The following is a 12,920-nucleotide window of genomic DNA, read 5'->3' as shown; positions in this document are numbered from 1 at the left end:
GTCTGTTCAGTTCAGTTCAGTCGCTCAGTCGTGTCCAACTCTTGCGACCCCATGGACTGCAGCACGCCAGGCCTCCCTGTCCATCACCAACTCCTGGAGTGTACTCAAACTCATGTCCGTTGAGTCGGTGATGCCATCCTACCATGTCGTCCTCTGTCGTCCCCTTCTCCTCCCGCCTTCAATCTTTCCCAGCATCAGGGTCTTTTCAAATGAGTCAGCTCTTGGCATCAGGTGGCCAAAGTATTGGAGTTTCAGCCTCAGCATCAGTCCTTCTAATGAACACTCAAGACTGATCTCCTTTAGGATGGACTGGTTGGATCTCCTTGCAGTCCAAGGGACTCTCAAGAGTTTTCTCCAACACCACAGTTCAAAAGCATCCCTTCTTCGCCACTCAGCTTTCTTTATGGTCCAAATCTCACATCCATACATGACTACTGGAAAAACCATAGCCTTGACTAGACGGACCTTTTTTGGCAAAGTAATGTCTCTGCTTTTGAATATGCTGTCTAGGTTGGTCATGACTTTTCTTCCAAGGAGTGAGCGTGTTGTATGTTATGTGACAACAGAGATGTCACTCGCACCTCCTGCCTGGCTCTGACAACACCTGGAGGCCAGGCCTGCGTTTCCCCAAAGCTCCCATCCCAGCCTCTGTACCTGTGCTGGGGGGCCTTCAGGGAAATTCAGATACCAAATCAGCAGTTTTGTATCCTAGCAACTGCCACCAAGATGAGAAGATGAAATGCTGTGGTAGAGACCGAGGAAGGTTAAGGCTGCCAGAGAACACGCAGGACGCCCAGAGAAACAGGAATTTCAGATAAAGGATAATTTTTACCATAATATGTTCCATATAATAGCTACAATATGAGGGCATACTTCTTGTTTAGTTGCTAGGTTGTGTCCCAACTCTTGTGACCCCGTAGACGGTAGCCCGCCAGGTTTCTCTTGTCCATGGGCTTTCCCAAGGCAAGAATACTGGAGTGGGTTGCCATTTCTTTCTCCAGAGGATCTTTCGACCCAGGGATCCAACAACATCTCCCGCCTGGCAGGCAGATTCTTTGTCACTGAGCCACCTGGGAAGCCCTGAGAGCATCGTTGTTACTGTTCAGTTGCTAAGTCGTGTCCAGCTTTTTGCAACCCCATGGACTACAGCACACCAGGCTACCCTGTCCGACACCATCTCCCAGAGTTTGCTCAAACTCATATCTGTTGAGTTGATGATGCCATCTGTCTATCTCATCCTCTGTCATCCCCTTCTCCTCTTGCCCTCAATCTTTCCTAACATCAGGGTCTTTTCCAAGGAGTCATCTCTTTGCATCAGGTTGCCAAATTATTGGAGCTTCAGCTTCAGCATCAGTCTTTCCAATGAATATTCAGGGTTAATTTCCTTTAGGATTGACTGGTTTGATCTTCTTGCTGTCCAAAGGACTCTCAAGAGTCTTCTCCAACACCGCAGTTTGAAACCATCAATTCTTTGGTGCTCAGACTTCTTTATGGTCCAACTCTCACATCCTGTACATGATTACTGGAAAAACCATAGCTCTGACTATATGGACCTTTGTCAGCAAAGTGATGTCTCTGCTTTTTAATACAGCATCTAGGTTTGTCATAGCTTTCCTTCCAAGGACAAGCGTCTTTTAATTTCATGACTGCAGTTACCATCCACAGTGATTTTGGAGCCGAAGAAAATAAAATCTGTCACTGCTTCCACTTTTTCCCCTTCTATTTGCCATGGGGTGATGGGACTGGATGCCATAATCTTAGTTTTATTTTTTAATTAATTTTTTTATTGAAGAATAATTGCTTTACAGGATTTTTCTGTTTTCTGTCAAACTCCAACACGAATCAGCCATAGGTACACATCTCTCCTCTCCCTTTTGACCCTCCCTCCCATCCCCCTCCCCACCCCATCCCTCTGGGTTGACATAGAGCCCCTGTTTGAGTTTCCTGAGCCAGACAGCAAATCCCCGTTGGCTCCCCATTTTCCATATGGTAATGTAAGTTTCCCTGTTACTCTCTCCATGCATCGCACCCTCTCCTCCCCTCTCCCCATGTCCATAGATCTGTTCTCTATGTCTATTTCTCCATTGCTGCCCTGCAAATAAATTATTCAGAACCATTTTTCTAGATTCCGTATATGTGCGTTAGAATACAACATTCATCTTTCTCTCTCTGAGTCACTTCAGCCGTTTAACAGGTTCTAGTTTCATCCACCTCATCAGAACTGACTCAAATGTGTTCCTTTTGCTGGCTGAGTAATATTCCACTGTGTACATATCCACAGCTTCCTTGTCCATCCATCTGTCCGTGGGCATGGAGTTTGCTTCCATGTTCTAGCTGTTGGAAATAGTGCTGCAATGAGGTACACGTGTGTTTTTAATCTTAGTTTTTTGAACGTTGAATTTCAAGTCAGCTTTTTCACTCTCCTCATTCACCCTCATCAACAGGTCCCTCAGTTCCTCTTAATTTTCTGCTGTTAGAGTGCTGTCATCTGCATACCTGAGGTTCTTGATGTTTCTCCTGGCAACCTTGATTCCAGGTTGTGACTCATACAACCCAGCATTTTCCATGATGTAGTGGAGGTGGTGGGATTCCAGTGGAGCTATTCCAAACCCTGAAAGGTGATGCTGTGAAAGTGCTGCACTCAATATGCCAGCACATTTGGAAAACTCAGCAGTGGCCACAGGACTGGAAAAGCTCAGTTTTCATTCCAATCCCAAAAAAAGGCAATGCCAAAGAATGCTCAAACTACCGCACAATTGCACTCATCTCACACGCTAGTAAAGTAATGCTCAAAATTCTCCAAGCCAGGCTTCAGCAATATGTGAACCATGAACTTCCAGATGTTCAAGCTGGTTTTAGAAAAGGCAGAGGAACCAGAGATCAAATTGCCAACATCCGCTGGATCATGGAAAAAGCAAGAGAGTTCCAGAAAAACATCTATTTCTGCTTTATTGACTATGCCAAAGCCTTTGACTGTGTGGATCACAAGAAACTGTGGGAAATTCTGAAAGAGGTGGGAATACCAGACCACCTGACCTGCCTCTTGAGAAACCTGTATGTAGGTCAGGAAGCAACAGTTAGAACTGGACATGGAACAACAGACTGGTTCCAAATAGGAAAAGGAGTGTGTCAAGGCTGTATATTGTCACCCTGCTTATTTAACTTATATGCAGAGCACATCATGAGAAATGCTGGGCTGGATGAAACACAAGCTGGAATCAAGGTTGCTGGGAGAAGTATCAATAACCTCAGATATGCAGATGACACCACCCTTATGACAGAAAGTGAAGAAGAACTAAATAGCCTCTTGATTAAACTGAAAGAGGAGAGTGAAAAAGTTGGCTTAAAGCTCAACATTCAGAAAACTAAGATCGTGGCATCCAGTCCCATCACTTCCTGGCAAATAGATGGGGAAACAGTGGAAACAGTGTCAAACTTTATTTTTTGGGCTTCAAAATCACTGCAGATGGTGACTGCAGCCATGAAATTAAAAGATGCTTGTTCCTTGGAAGGAAAGTTATGAGCAACCTAGATAGAATATTGAAAAGCAGAGACATTACTTTGTCAACAAAGGTCCGTCTAGTCAAGGCTATGGTTTTTCCAGTAGTCATGTATGGATGTGAGAGTTGGACTAAAGAAAGCTGAGCACCAAAGAATTGATGCTTTTGAACTGTGGTGTTGGAGAAGACTCTTGAGAGTCCCTTGGACTGCAAGGAGATCCAACCAGTCCATCCTAAAGGAGATCAGTCCTGAGTGTTCATTGGAAGGACTGATGTTGAAGCTAAAGTCCAATCCTTTGGCCACCTGATGTTAAGAACTGACTCATTTGAAAAGACCCTGATTCTGGGAAAGATTGAGGATGGGAGGAGAAGGGGACGACAGAGCATGAGATGGTTGGATGGCATCATGACTCAACGGACATGAGTTTAAGTAAACTCCGGGAGTTGGTGATGGACAGGGAGGCCTGGCGTGCTGCAGTCATGGGATTGCAAAGAGTCGGACACAACTGAGCCACTGAACTGAAGACCTATTTTATATAGTTCTTCTGTGTATTCTTGTCACGTCTTCTTAATCTCTTCTGCTTTTGTTAGGTCCTTGCTGTTTCTGTCCTTTATTGTGTCCATCTTTGCATGAAATGTCCCCTTGGTATCTCTCATTTTCTTGAGGAGATCTCTAGTCTTTCCGTTTCTACCGTTTTCTTTCATTACTTTGCATTGTTCACTTAGGAAGACTTTCTCATCTCTCCTTGCTCTTCTCTGGAACTCTGCATTCATTTGGATAGATCTTTCCCTTTCTCCTTTGTCTTTTGCTTCTCTTTTCTCAGCTAATTGTCAGACATCCCAGGACAACTACTTTGCCTTCTTGCATTTACTTTCACCCTTACACCAGAAGAAGAAAAAAAAATTCCATTGTTTATCTGAAAGTAAAATTCCACTGCTGTCCTGACTTTTTCTTCTAAATGTGGCACCCCTCTTGGGGGCAGGGGTATTTAGATGGCGCCATGAAGAAGGTGATATTTGGGCTGAAACTGGACTGTGAAGACCCAGGGTGAGAGGGAGGGACAGAACCCTGGAAGTGTCTGAGGGATGGAAGGCAAGCTGGGGTGGTGGTAGCTAAAGGTCTGTGAGCACAGGGGGCGGGCTAGGGAGGCAGGCAGAGGGCTGACAGGGGCCAGATCACGAATCACAAGGCCTGGAGGCTCAGTGGACATGCCATCCTAAGGGCAGAGCTGGGGCGTGAGGACATCAGATGGGAGTGGAGAGGGAGAGCCAAGGGGCCAGGTGGGGAGCCCAGTCCAGATCCCAGCCCAGGTTGATGAGATGGCTGGATGAGCATGGGTTGTCAGTTTGGGTCTCAGAAGCGCTGCCAGAGGTGGAGTCGGGCATGAACACCACCCACTGGGGTGGGATGCCCGTGGCAGATAAAAGGCAGAGGCTCAGACCGCTACTGACATCTGTAAGGGGAAGCGGACCAGCCCAGATGGACGGGCAGGTGCCTCCAGCGTAATGGGACTCGAAGTGGGTTGAGGTGGGCATGGACCAGGGGGGACCCCTCCCTCGTTAGCCTCCTGCTGGGGAAGGCCTCCTGGAGGCGGGATGGAGTGGGGCACACGTCCCTGAGAACCTCCCAGCAAACGGAGGGGACCAGGGAGCCTGGGACGCTGAGTGTGCCCGGTGCCCCCAGCCCAGTGCTGTGAGTGCCCGCCGGGTACAGACACAGGCCAGGCAGTGGCCGAGAGGGAGGGAATGAGGTGATGATGGGAGCGCAGGGATAGGTCCCGGAAAGCAGGGTGTCCCTGGGATTCATCTCCCCGTGTGTCACCACTGGGAGATGAATCCCACCCCTCCCCAATCCCCAACCCCAGCCCCGGGCTCCCAGGGGCAGGCTGGGTGGCAGTCCTCTGAGTCAGAGCCAGCTCCGCGCACAGCCAGGAGGAGCCAGCAGGCCGCCCAGACCCCAGCGCCTGCCCTGGGAGGAAGCGCCCGCGAGTAAACCCAGCCTCCTGGTCCAGCCCCTCGGCCCGCCTGCCGGCACTCCAGGATTCCTGCAGATCCTCGCAGGCAGCATGGCTCCCTCTGCACAGGGGAGAGGCGTGCGGGGGACCCTCACTTCTGCGCTCTTCTTCCTGAGCTGCTGGGCACTCCCTGATCCCCGGCAGGTGGGTGGGCCCATGAGGCCGTGGTGCTGGGGAACCTGGGAGCTGGGAATCCAGACTCTTCTGGGGCTTAGGGCTGGGTTCCCTGGGGGGCAAGGGGGCGCCCAACAGCGTTTGGGCAGAGGGGGAGGAAGTCTGAACTCGGGGTTCAGGGGAAAAGTGGGCTCCCTGGAGATGGAGTTGGCCTCAGTGCTGCACACCCGATGGTGAGGGCAGATGCCGTCCCCCCACCCCGCTCCGTCCAGAGCCCCTCTCTCGCCCCTCGGCCTGCTCCCCCTGTCCCTGCCCCGTGTCTCCCCACTCCTCAGCGCTGTCTCTCTGTCTCACGGCAGTTTCTGCAGGCCCTGGAGCCAGCGGACATGACCTCTTACTTTGGCCCTGATGCTGCCTTTGAAGGTACACGTCCTGGCGGGCCCCCTTGCAAGGGAGGTTTCTCAGAGCCCACGGGGGTCCGGGGAGGCAGGGGTGTCTCACCATTGAGTCAGGGGGCCCGGCTTTTTGGAGGCTCTGCTGGGAGGAGGTTAGAGGTGCCGCTGTCGCTCTTAATTAATTCTGGTCCTCTCTGCCAAGTTGATAAAGACTTGTCCGGGTGTTCCAGGCGAGCTGGGGTTCTGACCCTGGGAGTCTCCTCGGTATCTCGCTCAAGGCCATGGTCACTCATTAGCTGGTCTCTCCCGGCCCGGCGCCTAGCCTGGGCCGACCAGCTCAGGAAGTCTTGTGGGTTTCTGGCCAGGATGTAAACATTTATGTTTTCTGTGAGAAGCAAGACGGGCACTGGGTCGCGCTCCGGCCAGAGCCTCTTCCCGCTGTTCCTGGGCCACCTCTGGGGGCCTCTCTGTGGTGCCAGCCCCCTTTCTGACGAGGACCACTGGGGACTTTGATCCAGAGCTGGTAGGGGCCAGGGGCAGGGCAAGCAGAGAGTGAGGGGTGTCCCACTCGTGACTGCTCTGGGGTCGGGGTCAGGTGCATGGGGCCGGGCTTGTGGGCCAGCGGGGACCCCCGAGAGGACCCGGAGGGCTGAGCAGGGGTGAGCACGGGGCCTCCTGTCTCCCGTGGTGCCCCCGTTCGATGTGGCCCCCCTGGCCTGCGCCTGTGAGGACGAGGACGAGGCCAGGCCGTGCAGGGACCCACGCTGCTCCCTGGCAGCCCTGGGCTGGCTCCTCTCCTTCCGCTTCCAGCCTGAGCTGGGCCTGCTGGCTGCCTCCTTCGCCAGCGAGCGCGCAGTCAGTGCCTCCCTGCGGCTGCTGAGGGGGCCTCCCCACCCCTGCCTCACAGGAGGCTGGGCCCTGCTGCCCCCGGACACAGCAGCCAGGCTCACCTACGGCTCGGGCCTCATGGTGAGTGGGCGCCCGGGCTGGCTGGGGGGACACCATGGGGCAGATGTGTCCCCCAGCCCCCAGATGCGAGAGCAAGACCGCTTGGATCTTTGCCAGACTCTGACCCAGTGAGGGCCTGCTCCTTGGAGGCTCAGAGGAGCCGCTGAGTTCCCTAGGGCCACCCAGCTAGCAGGGGCAGAGCTGAGTGCAGGCCCGGGGCGTGGGGACGGGAAGAGGGTGGGCTTTGCAGTCAGAGCTGAGCTCGGGCTCAGCTGCACCCCTTCGTCCAGCTGACCCAGGGCCGGCCCCTCGGCTGACCTGTGCTGTCCCTGAGGCGCGGTGAAGGCGGCCCCGGCCTCCTGAGGGCTGTGGGGACTGGCGTCACGTGTCGTCACGCGGTGTCACCCAGTGAGCAGAGCCATTTATGTCATTACAACCCCCCGCTCCCCGCCCCCTGCCGCCAGGTTCCCAGGTTGGGCGGTCCAGCCCGGGCCGAGACAGGGCACTCGCGGTCCACCTGGTGACAGGCAGCACTGTCCATTAGCGCAGGCCTAGCACAGCCCTTGAGAACCCCTCCATCCTTGTCTGTGGTCTTCACCAGGCCCTGCAATCTGGGGGCTGAAGCCTGAGCACGTGATGGGGAACGGGAAGCCGGCCGTGGGAGCTGGCGGCAGGTGGCAGTCAGTGGGTGCAGCCCCAGAGGGCATGGGTCCCTTGCTGTCTCCCACAGATGGGCTCTTGGGCCTTGGACTCGGGGAGGAGCCCTGGGAGAGACCCAGGGCCTGTCCGTGCCTGGTGCTGTGATGGCCCACTGAGGCCCTTCCCTGCACAGGGGGAAGGGCTGGTAGACCAGATGGCTCTCTGTCCTTCAGGAGGGCGACATCTTGGTGGGTGCAGACAGGTTCTACATCCAGCCATTGAAGAGGCAGCACCGGGCACTGGTGCATCCCTGGGGGGCGCACAGCCCCATCTGACCCACAGGCCCACCCCTGGGGCCCCCACCGTTCCAGGTACAGCTCCTGGGAGGGGTAGGGGGCTGTGGGCAGGGACGGCTCTGGGGGAGGGCCCAGCTCTCCTGATGCCTGGGGCCATGCAGAACAGCTGAGCTCCTCGAGCCGCCTTCGTGAGCATGCAGGGTGTGCCAGCCCACAGGGCAGGCTGGGGGGCACATGGCCACCAGCTGTGCCCTCAGACTGTCTGCTCGGACATGCAGACCTCCCGCCTCTGAACAGCCATTCACTGTCTACAAAGCACGTTCACTGACGTGGGCCTTGGAGCCTTGGGCCCTAGGTCAGAGGTCGCTGAGAGTTCCCATGCAGCAGATGGGAACCCAGGGGCCCAAAGATGAGCCGTGCCCGCTGCAAGCCTACGCAAGGACTCCCGGGCACAGCCAGGGTGGGAGTCGGCCCTGTCGCCCGCAGGCCTGCTCATGCCTTCCCCAGGCTGCGTCTGCTGCAAGCACAGTGGGGCCCTGGGCTTTTCTTACCATCCTGGGGTGACGTCGTTCTCCAGTGTGCCCACAGTGGGGCTTTGGGGTAGCCAGAGGATGTAAACTCCACACAGTAGCTGACTTCTGGGCCTTGCACTGCCCTGCATGCCTAGCCAGCCCAGAGGGTGGAATGAAGTATCTCCACCTGAGACAGCCATCCTCCCAAGACCTGGCCACCTCTCTCCTGTGAGCCAGGCGAGCCGTCTGTTCTAAAAGTCATAGCGTGAGTGACGTGCGAGAGCTTGGCACCTCCCACTCCCCACCCGAGGACGGCAGAGATGTCCTAACTCAGTTGGTGGCTGTCCGAGGGCGCAAAACCACGGGCGCTGAGAAGCCAGCTCCAGGAGGGCCAGCGTGGAACTGCTCGCTCAACACCGGAAACAAGCTTATAGTTAGGAAAGGAGCAGAGGGGACGAGTAGATTAGGAGTTTGGGATTAACATATGCACACTGCTGCTGCTGCTAAGTTGCTTCAGTCGTGTCCGACTCTGTGCGGCCCCATAGACGGCAGCCCACCAGGCTCCGCTGTCCCTGGGATTCTCCAGGCAAGAACACTGGAGTGGGTTGCCATTTCCTTCTCCAATGCATGAAAGTGAAAAGTGAAAGTGAAGTCGCTCAGTGGTACTGGACTCTTAGTGATCCCATGGACTGCAGCCCACCAGGCTCCGCCGTCCATGGGATTTTCCAGGCAAGAGTACTGGAGTGGGGTGCTATATACACAGTACTATATATGAAAAGGACTACGTCAAGGCTGTATATTGTCACCCTGCTTATTTAATTTATATGCAGAGTATATCATGAGAAACTCTAGGCTGGAGGAAGCACAAGCTGGAATCAAGATTGCTGGGAGAAATATCAATACCCTCAGATATGCAGATGACACCACCCTTATGGCAGAAAGTGAAGAGGAACTCAAAAGCCTCTTGATGAAAGTGAAAGTGGAGAGTAAAAAAGTTGGCTTAAAGCTCAACATTCAGAAAACGAAGATCATGGCATCTGGTCCCATCACTTCCTGGCAAATAGATGGGGAAAGAGTGGAAGCAGTGTCAGACTTTATTTTTTTGGGCTCCAAAATCACTGCAGATGGTGATTGCAGTCATGAAATTAAAAGATGCTTACTCCTTGGAAGGAAAGTTATGACCAAACTAGATAGCACATTGAAAAGCAGAGACATTACTTTGCCAACAAAGGTCCGTCTAGTCAAGGCTCTGGTTTTTCCTGTGGTCATGTATGGATGTGAGAGTTGGACTGTGAAGAAAGCTGAGTGCAGAAGAATGGATGCTTTTGAACTGTGGTGTTGGAGAAGACCCTTGAGAGTCCCTTGGACTGCAAGGAGATCCAATCAGTCCATTCTAAAGGAGATCAGTCCTGGGTGTTCTTTGGAAGGAATGATGCTAAAGCTGAAACTCCAATACTTTGGCCACCTCATGCAAATAGTTGACTCATTGGAAAAGACTCTGATGCTGGGAGGGATTGGGGGCAGGAGGAGAAGGGGACGACAGAGGATGAGATGGCTGGATGGCATCACCGACTCGATGGACGTGAGTCTGGGTGAACTCTGGGAGTTGGTGATGGACAGGGAGGCCTGGCGTGCTGCAGTTCATGGGGTCGAAAAGAGTCGGACACGACTGAGCGACTGAACTGAACTGAACTGATATATGAAATGGTACAGTGGTGAAGAATCTGCCCGTCAGCGCAGGAGATACAAGAGATTTGGGTTATATGTATTGGTCGGGAAGATCTCCTGGAGGACGAAATGGCAACTCACTCCAGTATTCTTGCCTGGAAAATCTCATGGACAGAGGAGCCTGGCAGGCTACAGTCCATGGGGCTGCAGAGTCAGACATGACTTAACAACTGAACACACACACACACACGCACACACACGTATGCACACACGCGTGCACATACACATATGCACACGTATGCACACACACGCTCACACACACGCGTAACTGCGTCACGGTGCTGTACATCTGAAACTGACACATTGTAAGTTACTATACATCAGTTAATTAACTAAATAAATGCTTAGCAGATTAATAATTAGAAAAGAACTGGCAAACGGCTCTCTCAGTCTCCCTGTCCCAGAGGCAGTTCCCTGCAAGGAAGCTGAGGCTGGGGCCCGCCAACTACCCCCTCCCCACAGTGGATGGCATGGGGGGCTTCCCACCACCGTGTCTCCAAGCCCACGAGCATAGGGGATGGTGAGGCCTGGCCATGCGGGGCCCTGAGGTCAGCCGACCCGGTGGCCAGAGCCCCGTTTCACCTGCTTTGCAGGACCCCGGCTCTCAGCCCTGCCTGCTCCCTCACCAGGCCACCCCCCTGCCCCTCGCCTCCGGAGACGGGCCGCCGGGCACGTCCTGCACCTGGAGCTGCTGGTGGCCGTGGGTCCTGACGTCCACCAGACCCACGGGGAGGAGACGGAGCGCTACGTGCTCACCAACCTCAACATGGTGAGAGCGGGCCGGGGCAGCGGGCTCTGTGGGCAGTGTGGACTGGGGGCGGACTCGGGGGTCTGGGGGCGGCGGCGGTCCTTGGAGGCCACCGCTGGCCCGTCCTTGGGAGCCCGTGGACACAGCTCCCTGTACCTGGGGCTTGCGCACAGCATCAGTGGGCTCGCTTATCTGGTGGGCCGAACTCAGTGTAAGCCCGAGGCTGGGGTCACATTTGAGGCTCAGGGTCCTGGGGTGGGGAGAGATGCGATCTGTTCTTATCCCCCACTCAACTGGGGAGTGCAACCCCCAGCTTCTTGCTCCTGGGTCCCTGTGCTCCGGACCCACAAGCCTGGCCGCTCCCCCAATGTCCCTTTGACCTGGGGGCCCCTCAGCTCACACTGGCTTGTAGTGGGCTCCCCCACGCTGGGCTCTCTCCGCGCCCTTCTTGCCGGCACCCCCGTGTGGGAGGGGCTCCCCCTTACTTGACTTCTGGGGTAACAGCGGGGGCAGGACGCACAGTTCCAACTGATTATTATCTCAGAGACAAAGACGCAGCACAGACACAGTCGGCCCCAAAGCTGGTGATCGCGCTCCCACTGGAGCCGGGCCACACCAGAGCGCATTCGCTTGTAAATACACAGAGACACATGTGTCCTAGGCAGCCAGGGAAGTTTCCACAAACCTTGGGAAAGCAATGCCCCTGCTGGCAGCACCAGGGCCCGAGCTGCTCCCCTGGTGAGTGGACCCTGGAGTCGGGGCAGCGTCAGAAGGTGGGGTCCTTGGCATCACCTTGTTCCCAGCGTCAGGTGTGCCCAGCTATCTTGGAGAAAAGGAAGGTCCCAATCCCTGGAGAAGCTGGCTCAAGTCCAGGACAAGCCATCTTGGGTTTCCAGCTCCCAGCCCCCAAGAAGGAAAATATTCCCTCTAAGTCACTTGAAAGCTCTTGTTTCCAAGCTTTGGGGGTGCCTCTACGTCTAATATACTGAAATTTGATCATCAAACCACGCTTCCTCTGGCCATTCAACGTGTTTTATGAGGCCCAGCGGTGGTCAGGTAGTACCGCAGACTGGCTCCTTCCCAGGGGGTGCCGGTCGTGGTAACGGCCCGCGTCACGGCCGGGCACCCACCGTGTGCCGGCTGCATTGTTGCTAAGTCTGCCAACAGCCATGGAAGTCTTTCTCTCCCTCTTACAGAGGAGGGAACTGGGGCCCTGAGGTTAGTTAACAGGATCCTGAGGACACAGGTAGGTAGGGGGAGAGCCTGGCTCAGACTCAGGTCAGCCGAGGCCAGCGGCGGCCACATCCTCTGCCAGACGCCACGTCTCTAGAGGACAAGCTCACGTGAACAACCGCTGTGCAAGGTGACAGCCTTGCTGGCATCTTGGCAGATGCACTGGAAGAGCGGGAGCCGGGTGCAGGAGTGCCCAGTTGCTCAGTTGTGCCCAACTCTTTGCGACCCCATGGACTGTAGCCCACTAGGCTCCTCTGCCCATGGAATTTTCCTGGCAAGCATACTGGAGTGGGTTGCCATTTCCTCCTCCAGGGGTTCTTCTCCACCCAGGGATCAAACCTGCGTCTCTTGTGTCTCCTGCGTTGGCAAGTGGATTCTTTACCACTAGTACCACATGGGAAGCCCGGGAACCCGGAGGGGAGCCTTCTCATTGGGGTGCCCAGGGAGGAGACACAGGGCAGGGGGAGGAGGTCCTCAGCTGCCTCGTGGAGATGAGCAGAGATAAGAGAGGTATTGGACGGAGATGAGAATGGACAGGGTGGCTCCAGGCCGAGAGGAGTGAAAGTGAAGTCGCTCAGTCGTTCCAACTCTTTGCAACCCCATGGACTGTAGCCTGCCAGGCGCCTCTGGCCATGGGATTTTCCAGGCAAGAATACTGGAGTGGGTAGCCATTTCCTTCTTCAGGAGATCTTCCCAACCCCAGGAACGACCTGGGTCTCTTATTGCAGGCAGACTCTTTACCATCTCAGCCACCAGGGAAGCCCGTGTTTGAAAGGAACGTTCTAGATGGAT

At 54.9% G+C, this 12,920-nt stretch overlaps 1 protein-coding gene across 5 annotated transcripts in view; it reads left to right on the top strand.

Moving 5' to 3' along the window:
- The first annotated feature begins 5,462 nt into the window (after positions 1-5,462).
- ADAMTS13 (ADAM metallopeptidase with thrombospondin type 1 motif 13) overlaps positions 5,463-12,920 on the top strand; it is a 33,117-nt gene continuing 25,659 nt past the window's right edge. For 3 of the 5 annotated variants that reach the window (XR_015136089.1, XM_086324223.1, XM_086324222.1), the window contains exons 1-3: positions 5,463-5,659; positions 5,989-6,052; positions 10,741-10,916. Coding sequence is in view for 4 of the 5 variants with exons in the window: in XM_086324223.1 (XP_086180349.1) it covers positions 5,567-5,659; positions 5,989-6,052; positions 10,741-10,916 (333 nt within the window). In the remaining variant the exon portion in view is untranslated. The remainder of the gene's footprint in view (positions 5,660-5,988; positions 6,053-10,740; positions 10,917-12,920) is intronic. The other 2 variants (XM_086324224.1, XM_086324225.1) reach the window with 2 other exon arrangements.

Source organism: Bos grunniens, chromosome 11 (genome assembly GCF_055505025.1).
Source record: "Bos grunniens cultivar Pamir isolate PY7600 chromosome 11, Bosgru_T2T1.0, whole genome shotgun sequence".
In the NCBI taxonomy this organism is placed as follows: Eukaryota; Metazoa; Chordata; class Mammalia; order Artiodactyla; family Bovidae; genus Bos; species Bos grunniens.
This window is presented reverse-complemented; position numbering and strand designations above follow the sequence as displayed.